At 41.6% G+C, this 15303-nt stretch overlaps 1 protein-coding gene across 1 annotated transcript in view; it reads left to right on the top strand.

Annotated features, from left to right (window-relative positions):
- Positions 1-15303, top strand: part of pde1ca (phosphodiesterase 1C, calmodulin-dependent a) — a 130818-nt gene that overhangs the window by 97907 nt on the left and 17608 nt on the right. The window contains exon 15 of the mRNA XM_061093614.1: positions 9204-9358. Coding sequence (XP_060949597.1) covers positions 9204-9358 — 155 coding nt within the window. The remainder of the gene's footprint in view (positions 1-9203; positions 9359-15303) is intronic.

Here is a 15303-nt window from a genome sequence, read left to right on the forward strand (position 1 = left end):
TGAAGGAAGATGGGTCCTGCCACCCTATTACATTACATTTCATTTAGCTGACGCTTTTATCCAAAGGGACTTACAATAAGTGCATTGAACCCCAAGGGTACAAACCAAGAACAACAAGAATCAAGAAAGTACAATTTTCTTAAAAAATGAAGCAAAACTACAAAAAACGAAGTAAGTGCCATTTAAGTGCTACTAAATTGTTAGTTCCAAAATAATTTTTTATTTTTTTTATTTTTTTTAAGGTATAGTCGGAAGAGGTGTGATTTTAGTTTTCGGCGGAAGATGTGTAAACTTTCTGATGTCCGGATGTCGATGGCGAGCTCATTCCACCATTTAGGAGCCAGGACAGCAAACAGTTGTGATTTTAATGAGTGTTTAGCCATTAGTTTAGCCCTATGCCATTAGTATGCCACTGTATAGGAGAAAGAAACAAACTTTTCATGTAAATCTACTCAAACAGTGGCACTCCAGAGCAGACCAACTCCTGGTAAGAGCTGTCAAGAAAAAGGAGGATATAACTGACCAGTTTCTTCCCCAAAACACAGATGACACTCATGTTAACTTGGATTTTTCTGATTTGCTCTCAGACATGCAGGAGCAACTGCTGCCCATTATTCCTCCAGATTTGTTCGTGGACAAACCAGGCTCACAACTCCTTGGTGGAGCACAATATTATCCTTAAGGATCCCTAAGCCGTTAAAGAATGTATAGAGGTCCTGAGTGGCCTCTTCCTGCCTTAAAGGAGGAACTCGAAGTGATGAAGTCATTGGGGGTCATTGAAAAGTCAAAGAGTGAGTAGAAAAGTCCAGTAGTGCTGGTCCTGAAAAAGGATGGATCCATAACATTTTGTATTGACACTCGTAAGTTCAACTCTCACATTTTTGATGACCTTATTGAGCGCATTGGTAAAGCCAAGTACATAAGCACATTCGACCTATGTAGAGGTTATTGGCAGGTGCCTTAGCTCCTGAGATCAGGCAGTACACCGCCTTTAGAACACCTCAAGGCCTTTTTCAGTTTACTGTTATGCCCTTTGGGTAACAGGGAGCACCTGCCACCTCAATGACCAAGTCCTAGCAGGGACAGAGTCTTTTTCAGCGGCTTAACTTGATGATATCGTCATAGTATCACATGGGAGGAACATGTGCAGCATCTCAAAGAGCTTCTGCAGCGCCTTCATGAAGTGGGTTTGACAATGCAGCCCAAGAAGTGCTCCATTGCACAACAGGAGACCAGGGGTCTAATTTATAAAAGAGTGCGTAGGTTTCATACTAAAAGTGTACGTACATACAAAATCCGGAAATGGCGTACGCAAAAGATAATTTTGTTTTGAGCACTGTTTGCGGGTTTTTTTTGCAACAGTTTGATGAAGCCGTAAGGCGGTTCTCTATATCAGGTGGGTCGTGAGCCAGCGGGGCTGGTTAAGTGACGCACAAGAAGATTGGTGAGTTTAAGGAGTCTGCAGGAGTTTACTCCAACAAGTTTTGACCGTGAATTTAATGTGAAGCATGCGTGCAATCTTGAGTGACATTGACGTGAAGACTGCCTGGGAATATCAGGTGCTGTAAGGCTTACAGCCACACCAACTTGAATAAAATACCTCACTTCAAGATTAACCCGACTCATGTGTTCGTGGAACAGTGGGTTGTCACGCAGGGTCGGGCCTGGCTAGTATGTGGACACGAGTCAGCTGTTACAAATACTCCCTCAGACAAAATCAAGTGGCCGTCATATTGGAACGGAGTGGAACGGCCACTACACCCACTTTCAACCATTAATGGTCAATGCAAAGCACGGCGTGAAAATTAAATGATGCTGCTGACCAATGGGTTTCCACCGTGAGTCCTGACGGAGTCACCGCATCAAGCGATGTGAAGAGGAAGGGAAACTTTCTGACACTGACATCGGGGTGTTTGTTAGTGAGGTGGAGGTGAAGAGCGACTTTATGGGACAGCAGTGATGTCACGTATAAAGAAAATACACTGATACTCTGCCGCTGCTGTGGATAACACACTGTGTGAGATCATAGATCGCTGAACCCTCGCTTCCTCCTCGTTCTTCCATTCGCTTGCACACATCGAGCAGAACCCCGCACCAGTGTCACTGCAGTATTTATTTATTTAGAGCAGGGGTGTCAAACTCAAATACGCAGTGGGCCGAAATCAAAAAATTGCTTCAAGTCGAGGGCCACATGGGTTCAACGTTTATTGAAAACTTATTGAAAGAACCTTAGTGCACATATTGAACCTGGAACTAACAAGGCCTATAGAGTATGCCGATAAAACAACATTAATTATGAAATAAATGAAATACAAATAATAAATAATACATAAATAAATATAAAAGTAATAAAATCAGTTTCATTAATTGCTTTCTGGCTCTATCTGCAGTATTTCCAGAGTAATTTCCAGTGAAAACATTTTCTACAGGCAAACAGCCAAAAATAATTGACTTCAAAGAAAAATCAAATGTCCTGTAGTAGCAAGAGAAAAACAAGTTTCCCTGCAGCATCTGCGTCTCCCATGTGCAGCTTGGTTTTAAAAGCCCTCACTGGGGGTGGCGTCTGCTTCTTACACAGAAGATCTGACTTGTTCCATTTGTCTGTCATTCTTCACTGATCCTGTAGTGCTTCTGTGTGGCCACTCTTTCTGCAGAGAATGTATTAATCATTCTCTGAGTTTACAGCGCCAGTGTCCACAGAGTCGAGCTGATATTCCAGAAAAGGAGAAATGTCTTCCAACCAATCACAGTTTGAAAAGTCTTGTTGAAAAAGAAGTCGACAAGCAGGAGAGAGGATGGAAATGTCAAAGAGGTTGATGACTGGTTGTGCCATGAACATGAAGAAAGGCTGAAGCTGTTCTGCGTCACTGATCAGCAGCTAGTTTGTTGAATTTCTTAGAGAAGAAACAGACCGGTTGATCCACATCATTAACATCCTCCTGCAGCAGCACCGCCCCAGCCCCGTGACCACTGGCATCAACCTCAAGTTTGAAGGGTAGTAGAAAGTCTGGGGAAGAAAGAACAGGTGTGCTACAGAGAAGAGCCTTAGCAGATTCAAGAGCTTCCTGACACGAAGTAGTCCACACATAGGGTTTAGAGGGACTGGACAGGGTAGTGAGGGGAGCAACAATATCAGAAAAGCTTCTGCAGAATCCACGATAGTACCCACACATCCCTAAAAAACGTTGAAGTTCCCGCCGGGTCTTGGGCACTGGGAAATCTACAATTGCCTGCAGGCCAGACCCACTAAATGGTAACAAAACCAGAACCTTATCCCCAGACTGGAACTTTCTCGACACAGATTTCTGGTTGTCTCTGCTTTTCATCTTGGACTGAACAGAAGCTGCAAATAAACTACTAACTAAGGTACAGTCACTCTGTTGGGCCTTAATCAGTTCTACTTTGTCCTCCAGAAAAGACTTGAACTGGCGGTGATTTAAACCTTTGGTTCTGATAAAGTGAACCGCTAATGTTATGATGCTCATCACATGTTCATTTTCAAGGCTTTGCTTTGGCTCCTTCATCTTTTCTCGGATCCACCCTTTACATCCGCGAACGTATAATCTGCCTCCCACCTGTCTTGAAAGCTCCGGTTTTCAAATGCCACCTTTCGTTTAGCCATTTTTGGGAGCGGGATAGTTGAAAGTTGTCACAAGTAATATGTGATACTGTGAGGCGCTCGTTCGCGGGACCGTGATTGACGTGTCGACACACGGGCAGTGCATTGTGGGATCTGTCATTCACCATTGACCCGCCCACTCGTCAGCCAATGAGAGCCTGCCATTGGTCTAGAACTGTCACGTGCCCCATCCCGACGTGTTCACTGACCCTCAGGAATTCTCAATACTTATTTTGTATTGAGAACTTGCAAAACACTGCCGGCGGGCCAGCTCTAATAGTAAATAGATTTTATCATGCGGGCCACATATAATTCATCCGCACATGTGGCCCCCGGGCATTGAGTTTGACACATGTGATTTAGAGCATCGGAACGATTCCCTCACATCAGTGGATCCTCACCTCCTCTGGGATATTATTTGGAAAGTTTCCTCATTTCTTATAAGTAATCTCCAGTGCGCTCTGTGGTCTGTGCGCTCTCTGCGCTCTCTGGCTCAGTCCCGTTCACTGCAGCGATCTGATGATACACGCACAGTGTTAGAAGATATTATTAAAACCTATTAATGACTCGGCACCGTAACTCGGCTCTTAAATCGAATCTGAACCTAATTTGCTTAAAGTTGTTTTATATTTTTTTTAATTAAAGGCTCGTGTGGAGCAGATACGTCACGTAAGAAAAACTGTTGGTTTTAATGTAAATGATGAATTGGATCAATAATCTGCTGCAGTTCACCACCTCACGTCTGTGTCGCCGTTTTCCCGTCGCCCCAAAACGGTCGTAAGCATGGGTCTAAGTTTGCGTAGAAATACGCACATTTTCCCGTCAAGTTTGTTTTTATAAATCCCAACGTTGGCGCGAGAAGTGGCGTACGCACGTTTCAGGCCCGTTTTGTGCGTACGCAACGGTTATAAATGAGGCCCCAGGTATTTAGGCTATCTGTTGGGCCAGGGGATGATACGCCCCAACAAGACAAAGTACAGGCAGTGAAGAACTGTCCTCGTCCCACAACTAAGTCAGAGTTTAAGTCCTTTCTGGGGTTGGCAGGGTGGTACAGGCGATTTGTGTCCCACATTGCATCATTGGCACCTTCTTTAACCAGTCTGACCCGCAAGTCCTCCCCCAATCAGTTGGCCTGGGAGAAGAAGCATGAAGAGGCGTTTGTGAGTCTGAGAGAAACTCTCTGTAATGATCCAGTATTGCAGACCCCAGACTTCGACCGGCCCTTTGTGGTGTAGACGGACGCTTCAGGAGTGGGCCTTGGAGTAGTCCTGCCTCAGGGCAGGGGAGATGAACTCAAACCATAGACTGTATATATAGATGAACGGAGGGTCCGTGACGTCACTATTGGTTTCTGCAGAGGGTGAATGAGGCTAGTAGGAGGCGTTCCTCCCATCTTGCCGGTGCTGACTCCTCCTCGTTCCTCGCTGACCAATCAATGGGCAAGGACGAGCAGCGTGAGTGCTGACTCACAGCTTAGCGACGGCAGACGAGCTCTTTCCTGGTTAGCTCAGGCTACAGCTAACTGGCTACTCGCGACATGCTAACCAGGGGAGCTAACGGCTAGCTGAGACATGCTAACCAGCGGAGCTAACAGCTAGCACTGTGCTGTGACCGGACGGTCGCAAACTTTACCATGAACGAGCAGTAAGTAACCTTGAAACTATACAACAACAAAACCTATTTATTTATATATCATCATAATCATATGCTTACATGCCTCAAGTGGTTTTTAATGTGTAATTTTTATAAGTTACCGTTTATTTAACAAGTCTAATGAATAGATTGAAGCAAGTTAACTTCAGTCGTGTGTTTGGTTGTGACTTGATTATTTATTTTAATAAGTTAATATAACACCAACGTTGTAAACAGTTGTCATATTAAGTATAGGATGTGGAGTGTTATCAACAGCTCTCTGGGAGATTATCACCTTTAATATTACAGATGAGGTAGAAATACATTTAATCTGTTTGTAAAATGTTTTATTTCGCCTCCGGGCCACAGCACCTGCCCACGACAAAAAGATGATTAAAACAAGTCAAGGTTTTAAAATGAGGTAAACAAACAAAACAACACAACAAAATAACACATACAAACCTATCTAAAACACAGTATACTTGATTTAAAAGATAAGTATAAGATGTGGGCGTCCCCCTGGACATGTTGCTCTCTACACACCGTGAAGGTGCAGCGTGGAGTATATTGTCTATTACTCCTGGTCCTTGTTTGTAATATTAAAACACAATATAAAACCAGAATTCCCGAAGAGGAGTCCCAAATTCCAGGTGTGCCAGAATAGCAGGTTTCAAACGTCCTGAGACACGTGGCTGCTGGAGTCGATGAGGGGGAAGGGCCTCACCCACCGTGTCAGGCCAAAGGTGCGTCTCCGTGGCCCGGAGGGGGGATATCCTCAGCGTTTAACAGAGTTAGGTAATTAGCCCGCTGGCGCGCTACTGTGCTCGTCTCTCACGGCAGAGCGATTCCGTGCCGTACGTCAGAGGCCTAGGAATAACTGCAGTGGATGAGATGTGCAAGCTAATGTGCAAACTAGACCACGCTACCCCCGCATGCCAACCAAAGTCCAGGAACGAGGCAAAGGGCCAGGGAGAGCGAGAGTGAGCTGTTACCTTAAATAGGGGTGCTAGCGCCCCACTTGGCGTGGAGGGCGCACGCAGGTATAGCGCTCCTAGTGGCAGGGCGGGCGCCCGCATTTGGCCACACTAGCACAAATGTACTGCTGCTTGCACCCTGATCCAAGGACTCGTAAGAGCAACCTGGGTTGCTGGCACCGGAAGGTGCATCCTAGATTGTAGGCCTACTGGTAGAAGCCGATGGTGACTCTCTGGATAGGGGATTAACTCTTTTCAACCACTTGTCCCTGTTCGTGCAGCAATCGAAACAAGCTCCTGCTTCCCTAAACTTGGCATCAGCAAGTGAAATTTTGACGAGGGAGCTAACCGTTGTGCCTATGTTTTGACTAACGGTCACTAACCTGCCGTTATTGGTATACATGAGTATTTTTGGTAATGCGGCTTGTCTATTTTATAGCTCAGTTTGAAAACGTAATGGGCTTTTTCACTTTGAAAACACTAATCAAATTTTCTCCCTGTGTACCCCTGAACCAGGGTTTGGGAACCGATGGTGTAGAGAATCAGAGACGTCAGCTGAGTCTGTGAGAGAGAGCGAGAAAGAGAGTGAGCAGTTAGCAGCGGAGTGTGTGTGTGCTGTTACCTTTCCCTCAGATTCTAGGACTATATTAAAGAAGCTGTGCAATTCTTTAATATTATCAACCGCTTATAGACAGTTTGGCCCCAGACAAACGTGATTACTAGCAGTTTCCACTGTACTATAATTTTTTTGGACGCAGCGGGAATTAGACAGAGCCGGCTCGGAATGATCTGAATATGCATGAATTGCAGGCCAAGCAGTGTTTTGTGATATGTATACTGCGCATGTTGATATCGTGATGTCCGTAATTGTTTGATATATTGTGCAGCTAGTATGCCTATTATCTCTATACAGTTATAAAAAATGTTGAAATAAGAATTCAAGTAGACAGCAGATTTGCACTCATCAATCCTATTGTCTACAGTATGCTGGGAGTTTTATTTTGAACTCATTGCTATTATGGTTTGGTTTTGTATTTTTTATTACAGAGTACATGATGTACACTGCCATGGTTTCCACCATGGCAGTGTCCATAGCGACCACCATAGCAATGATAAAAACATTGCAGTTTTACAATTTTCTTGCGAGATCTGAAAAAATATTCCTGATAACTTCTAAAATATAGTCATAAGCATGAACTTGCTGAAGATTGTGAAATTTACACAACTTCAGGCAGCTCTTAGTATTTTCATTTTGTGTTTTGTTTTCCATATACTAACTCTCATGTCGTTTCAGAACTCAGCCACTCCCCCCTGCTCTGCATTACCTCTTCCCACGGATTCTAATGACCTTGCCTCCCCCAACCCCAGACGCACCTGCTTTCCATCAGTCACTCAGTATATACTGTATACCAGCCCTTTCGTGTGTTCTATGTAGGGCTGCAACTAACGACGATAGTCGATTAGTCACCGATTATTGAAACAATTAATCGACTCATCGGATTATGAATGACACAAATTCTCAATTGTTCTTATTTAGCAAACAGCTTTTAAATTTAGCTTGAAGTTGTTCGAGGCATGTGATGGCTGAAAATAAAGACAATAAAGATCGATACTTCATTAAAATAAATGTCTTTTAATAAACCTTGCTGCATATAAGTGTACTGTTTACACAAAACCGAAGTAATCTAGTTTTTGTCCATTCAAAACCAAGGAAAGGCAAAGGGCTAATAAAAAAATTAAATTCAAGTTTCCCTTTTTCGTGTGAACCAAGAACAGGCCAAGTGCAGATACTAAAAATAAATTAAAAATCAATTATCCATTTTTCCTGTTAACGAAAAGGACACGGAAAATAACATTAATAAAAACATCAACAAACGAAACCAGTCTTTTTCAGACTAAATAATTGTGATTAAAAAAAGACATTTGTCAGGCATAGGATAACATTACCCTTTTAAACTCGTTAACAAAAAGTTTAAACCATATTTTTGTAATGGATTCTAGAATCCTGCACGCAGGTATATACGTTTATATATAACATCTGACCGAGACGAGTCCGCATCGTCTCCGCTACGATGTCAAATGTGCCTCCTCCTCAAATGCGCATGTCATGCTTCCATGGAGAGCAGGTCCGCCGCACAGATACTGAAGGTAGTTTTTCGGGCTATGTTAGTTCTCCCGAACTTTTGACTTCCTGGTACGCGATGCAGCGGACACCGCCATTGGTCCATGTTTTGTCGCTATTGCACATGCGCGACTTTCAGAGATAGGAAGGAAGTGAGATGGCTCACTCCTCAGCTACTTCCATCAGCACCTCCGGTAAAACAACGTTTAGTTCAGATGCATGGCACGAGAAACACCCCTTATGACGTAACCAACGATTCATCGACGAGTAAATTCGTCGGCGACTATTTTTGTCATCGATTTTTGTCGACGACGTCGATTAATCGTTGCACCCCTAGTTCTATGCCAGATATGCCAAAAAGTTTTTTTTCCCTTGCTTTCCAACGTTATCTCTTGTTTGACTGTCTGCCTGGTTTTGACCCCTGCTCATCCATGAAACCTGAAGTCTTGCTACTCCTAAAACTGCTCAAGTGTCGTGCTATTGGGTTCTCGTTTGCAATTTTGCGCATCCGGACAGAATTCATAGGGCATATTTCTCGCTTGTAAAGTAATCAGAATGTATTTTGATGCCCAAACTATGTTATAAAATTACATTTTTACCTGAAAATACATGGAATGTCTGTCATATTTTTGTTTCACAGACGGGAATTTGAGAGTCACGTGACACAGGCACAGGCCAATGCAAAAACAACGGGCAGACAAAAACGTAGACATCTCACAATTTGAGAGGCTGTTTTTTGAGATAACTATGTTTTGCCCAGATACTGTAATATCTTTGATGTTGATGACATGTTTTGTGTATATGTGTGTGTGTGTGTGTTTGCGTGCTGTGCACATGGATGTCTCAACAGTGTCAGCAATATTTGTGGCTGTGATGGAAAACATACCAGTATGAGTACAGGCTCAGAGGCCTGCTGCTCTCTGACAACTGAGGACTTCAAGAGCTACAAGGTCAGGTGGAACCAAGAGATTCATCACAACAGGGAGTTATGGAAGGCCCAGGCAGCCAAAGGTAGCCACACACTTCTCTATATCTTATGCAAATCTAGTCTTTTTAAGGTATTTTACTATATCTGGATCAACATTTTCAAAGAAAGATCTGAGCACTAGCTTAGTGTGTTAGTCCTGAATAGACACCCTGCAACATGCCTAAATATTGGTTGTGCTTGATGAAGAGATATCAACCAGTCGTAAAGTATGTCATGTTGTGAGTTTCAGAATACAATGAGACTGCTGTACATTACAGATGTGAGACAGCAAACTGACCCAGAGAAAAATACAGGGGAATTGTAGTTGTTATCAAAAAGGTACAGAAATTGTGATTTACATTCACAGAGCTTACAAACGAAAGGCGGAAAGGGGATTCCGGGATATAGGGATTTGTAAGGTGTGAAAAGAAGAATAGGGGCACTGTAACACCAATCTAGATGTAACAATAATGTGGTATCAGATAGTATTCACCAGAAGAAGAGAGGGCTCACTACCCCATTTGTATATTTTCTTCCTTAATCCACATTTAAATCAATTAAAATCTAAAAACAAAAAGGCTTCCTCTATTGGACAGTTGAGTGTTGACATGATGCTCATTAGTTTTGTATAATCCACCATAGCACCCCCTAAAGATTTTCTCTTAGGGTCTTCTTATTCATGTACTTTTCCCTCGAGATATTCAATTTGAACACACTTTGTATCTTGGGGATCAGCCACTTTGCATTGAACATACAAATTTCGCAAGATTTTTGGCATTTTCACTCATGCTAAAAAATCCTACTACTACAGATTTCATTTGATTGACTTAGATTTTGGTTAATTAAAGTTGTATTTTCTGTGAGTTTTAGTCACGGGCCTCGTCTGTGGAGTCGTGTCAAAATTTCTAAACTCAAAACTTCAAGTGTACGAAAAAAATTCCCGCCCTGAACAGATCCATATAATAATATTCAATAATAGTCATCGTGCCCCCTAGCTGTAACAGAACATGTCATGTTTTACATTTTTGGTGTCCTGTGGCTAGCCAGTTTACCGGATGCATGTGTTTTCGTCACGAGAGCCTTAAGGAGTGAGTGATACCATATAATTAAACTTTTGAGTTTTATTGTCCATAGAGTGGCGGTGAATTTCAATGTCGCACCGTGAAAATTGAACCTTCTGTAACTTCCATGTTTTTGCTCCAATCACTGTCAAACTTCATATGTGTGAAAGGGGTCCTGTCCTGAGTACATTTTTATGCCAACATGATATAATAGTCAAAGTGCCCACTAGGTGTGAAATGAAGTACGATGTTTTCCACTTTTACATGCTTCGTCAAGCTTTTTCATTTGATTCACCTCGACATTTGTCAGGGAAGCCTTGAGATGTTGGTGATGCCATACGATGACGCTTTAAGGAATTGTTCAGCTAAAAATAGTTCACTCATTATCTTCTAACCCATATTGGTCCAGGCAAAGTAACTTATTAAGGAGCCAAAAATCGAATTAATTGTAAAATAATTTTTTCAGCATAGATCATTTCTATGAGGTGTCCAGAACAACATACTAAAAGTCCTGAGAAATCCTAGTTGAGGAAATATGTTTAATTCTCATCAATCCGAGATGTGTGCCAATAAGGCCAGGCAACAATACACCCTAATGGGGTTATTTTTTTCCTTTACTCCTATCAAAATTAAACTTTACACAATGAAAGTACCCATGAAAAGTACAATTTTTTGTGTTAAAGGTTTCTTTGAAAATGCATTTGAATATGCAAATGAGCTATACACTAATTGAATATGCCCAAAATACACTCAAATAGGCTAATTGTTTTACTTTACTCCTACCACAAAAAAAACTTTTTTTTGTGGTAGGAGTTGTATGACAAATACATCAGCCAGATCCTCACCGAATCATCCCACTGCCAATGGGTGATGACTAAGCTGCTTTTAGACTGGCCTGTAACCTGAAAACTGCCTGGCTTGGTAGTACCTGCCAGGGGTATAACCCCCGCCGGCATAGTCTTCAGGGTCACGGAGGCACACAAGCCTCCCCACCACGAAAGAATAAAGAATGACACTAGCTTTAATAACAAGAATAACTAGAATAACAAGCTAAGGTATTCAGTCACAGGAAAATGTGGGAAAAGGCATCATCATTGCAGCAGGTAAAAAAGCTCTAGTATCACTGTATGGGGGCGAAAAAGATGACTCACTGGATATGCTGAGATACAGGCGATTCTGTGATAAAGTAACTCACCACGTGACCCTGAAGACTATACCGACGGGGGTTATACCCCTGGCAGGTACTACCAAGCCAGACAGTTTTCAGGTTAGAGGCCAGTCTAAAAGCAGCTTTGCCATCACCCATTGGCAGTGGGATGATTGGATGAAGATTGGGCCGATGTATTTGTCATACATATGAATGCTGTTTCTGCCTAAGCAAATTAGGACATATTCAAATTCATTTCAAAAGAAACTTATAATACTAAAAAGTTACTTTTCATGTATACTTTTACTATGTAAAGTTTTATTGTGGTAGGAGTAAAGAATTTTTTTTAGCTTATTTGAGTGTATTTGGGGCATATTTGATTAGTGTATAGCTAATTTGCATATTCAAATACATTATCAAAGAAACCTGTAACAGAAAAATGTTACTTTTCATGGGTACTTTCATTCTGTAAAGTTTCATTTTGATAGGAGTAAAGGAAAAAAATAGGATTTCTTAGGAATTTTAGTTTGTTGTTCTGGACCACTCATAGAAATGATCTATGCTGAAAAAAATTATTTTACAATTAGTCAGTCGTTAAACGCTACTTTGCCTGGACTATATGCCTATTGGGGCGATGATGACGTGTTGAAGTGTGCTGGAGTTTCATGGGTAAACAGTGTTGCAGCCAGATTGCAGCTGAATCCAATACAACTGAAGATATTAGGGACCTATCTTCTGATGTACAAAACACAACATGCCTCCATACTGCAAGTGTCCACAAACCCGGACATTCATATTCGACTCTAAACAAGGTAATTTACACTGTTTTTTAAAGCCTAAATGTCCTTGAGGTGCATACCGGACCGTCAGAAATGCTTACGTCCGCTAGGACTTTTAAGTTTGTGTGGTGTCATCCAAGTATCTGCAAGCCCCGACATTCATATTCACATCGAAAAAGGTCATTTCCACCGTGTTTTCAACTAATCAGAAGTGGCTAAGCTAGGGGAAGTTATAGCTGTATCCAAACATACCAGCGTGACTTTCAGCGGTGTTTACCAGAGTGAATGCGCCAGAAAGAGGCCGGTGATAAGCCTGGTAGCGTGCCACTCAAAGTGCAGACAGTCAATCAGAGGAGGAGCTCAACATGCCTTTTCTGTCAGCAGCTCCAGAGAGAGGTTGAAGAGAGGACATGGAAATACACATTGCAGAAGTTTTTTCTACTTTAAACCAATGATATATCATCTTAGATTAAATCCCCAAAAGGTGTAAAATATGGGCCCTTTAATTAATTACTCAGAAACTAATTGCTACGGCTGATCGAATACTATCAGATGTCGGCTTATGAAGGAATTGTTTGTCATTGTTGTCAGTCTTGCTGGTGTAAGGTAAGCCCTGCATTACGAAACAGATACTGCAGGTCAGACTATTTGACCTATCTATTGATTGGGTGCATGTCAGATTTATGGCATTCCCTCTTAGCTGTTGCTCTCAAAAATGGTCCCTTTAATTAACTGAGTCAGTTTACTTTGTTTACAGTGCATCCACAAAGTTTTCAGAGCCTTTCAAGTTTTCCACATTTTGTTATGTTGCATCCTGCTTCTATGAATGGTCCTTGAGATGCTTCTATATAAATACAAAACCATTTTACCATTCTACCTCTTGATTGGAGTCCTCCTGTGCCAATTCATTTGACATAGTTAGGAAAGGCAAATACCTGTCTAGATAAGATCTCACAGTCGATGATATATACCAGAGTGAAAACCAAGCCCTATAGACCTGCGAAACAGAATTGTGTCAAGACACAGATCTGGGGAAGAATACAAAAACATGTCTGCTGCATTAAAGTGCCCAAGAGCAAGGTAGGTTCGATCATTCTCAAATGGAAGAGATTTGGAACCACAGTCTTCCTAGATCTGGCCGCCGAGCCAAACTGAGTAATTGGGGACGAAGGGCCTTGGTCAGACGGGTAACTAAGAACCCCAATGCTCACTATGAAGGAGATCCAGAGTTATTTTGTGCAGATGGGAGAACCATTGCAGCCATCCATCAATCAGGCCTTCATGGTAGAGTGGCCAGAGGTGGTTGCTCTTGAAAGAATGGGAAAAACTTCCAAAAGAAAGGTGTGCCAAGCTTTTAGGATCATTCCCAAGAAGACTCAAGGCTGTCATTGCTGCTAAAGGTGGTTTAACCAAGTAGTAAGTGAAGGGCCTGAATACTTATGCAGATGGAATATTTGACTCTAATTTACATTTTTTTTACAAAACACTCAAAAAACTTATTTTTGCTTTGTCATCATGGAGGATTGTGTGTAGATGTATGAGTTAAATAATGAATTGAATAAATATTAAGATTAGTCTGAAACATAACAAAATGTGGAAAACTTGAAAGGGTCTGAAAACTCTCGGGATGCACGGTATATGTGTATATATGGTTTGCAATGTGATTTCATGCTCCATTGGAAATAAATGTTTTGGTATCTTAGTCTACTTTTTTCCCACAGATTTTAGTCATCTTTGGTCAGAATGACGAGGTGAAGGTGCTTATAGCAGTAAGGGTGGTGATGTGGCTATCAAGGAAGAGTTGACTGATTATGTACAGTTTGTCTAGATAAGCTTTGACACCGTTGTTTCATGATTAGTAAAAGTTTTTTCCTTCTTTTCTGAATCTCACAGAGATACTGATTTATTTCTGTCCCTTTCCTCTGCTCTTTACCAACTCTTTTTGTTTGTAATGTGCAATGTTTGTGGATGATGGGTTTTGGTCTACTGGTGTAGTGTGTAGTGTTTTTTTGGGAGTGTGATGGACTCGTTGGAAGGTGATATTTCCTGAGTTAGTTTCAGTGCTGAGAGCATGAATTCCTTTATTGTTTTTCCTTGGGTTTGTTCAGTTATTCCAGAGAATATTAGCTTGTAACAATACTGCGAAACTGGATGTCCAAAATGGTTAATTCAAGATTTTGTGTTTTGTGACGATGGTGTCGACCTATGCGGAGACTGTGTTTACTGTGTTGTTTTAGCTTCTTATTTTCTATCTGTAGTGTTTTGAAATATGACTGGCTGAACTCGAGGCTCGCCTTAAGATCCTTTATTTCCACGTGAAGTATTTCCAGAATTAACAGTTTACTGTTTACTAACTGTAGCACACTGACCTTAATAATAGTAGTTTTGTCATCTGTTTAAGTGGACCAGTCCCTTCTCGTTTGCTTGGACAGTCTTCTAGTTTTTCCAGAGTTATGATGCTATAATCCAGGGCAGAAAGTTCTGATCGTTTCAGGAGAGTTGGATGTTACCCAGATCTCCTGGGCCTGAGTTTGTAAACACAAAAAAATGAATAAGATCTCAGAAGAATATTTGAAACTAATCTTATCTTTTGTTTAAATTCCTCTAATTAATATTGAAGACCACCACAACTGTATTTTAAACGTCAAAACCTTCACAGGTGTTTATTTACAATATGATATAAATGAAATTGCTGTGAGCTCCTCTCTCAGGAAGTAAAATATTTACAAAACAAAATAAATGCACAACAGTTATATGAAAGGTAACTGAAATGATAAACTGTAGACTCAGTTGCAGGCCTGTAGTGATGCTCGGGTGCGGTGAGGCCTGAAAACTGTTATGGCCACTTCACTCAGCCAAGAGCAGAAAATAAAAGCACGTGCATTGTCATATCAGTTCAATACTCACAGGTCCAAACGAGGAGCAATAGGGCAATGTCACAGATAGGGGTGATGATGGCAGTCACAATCCAAATTCAGGCAGCATACACAGCAATGAAAATC

Source organism: Limanda limanda, chromosome 20, assembly GCF_963576545.1.
Source record: "Limanda limanda chromosome 20, fLimLim1.1, whole genome shotgun sequence".
Lineage (NCBI taxonomy): Eukaryota > Metazoa > Chordata > Actinopteri > Pleuronectiformes > Pleuronectidae > Limanda > Limanda limanda.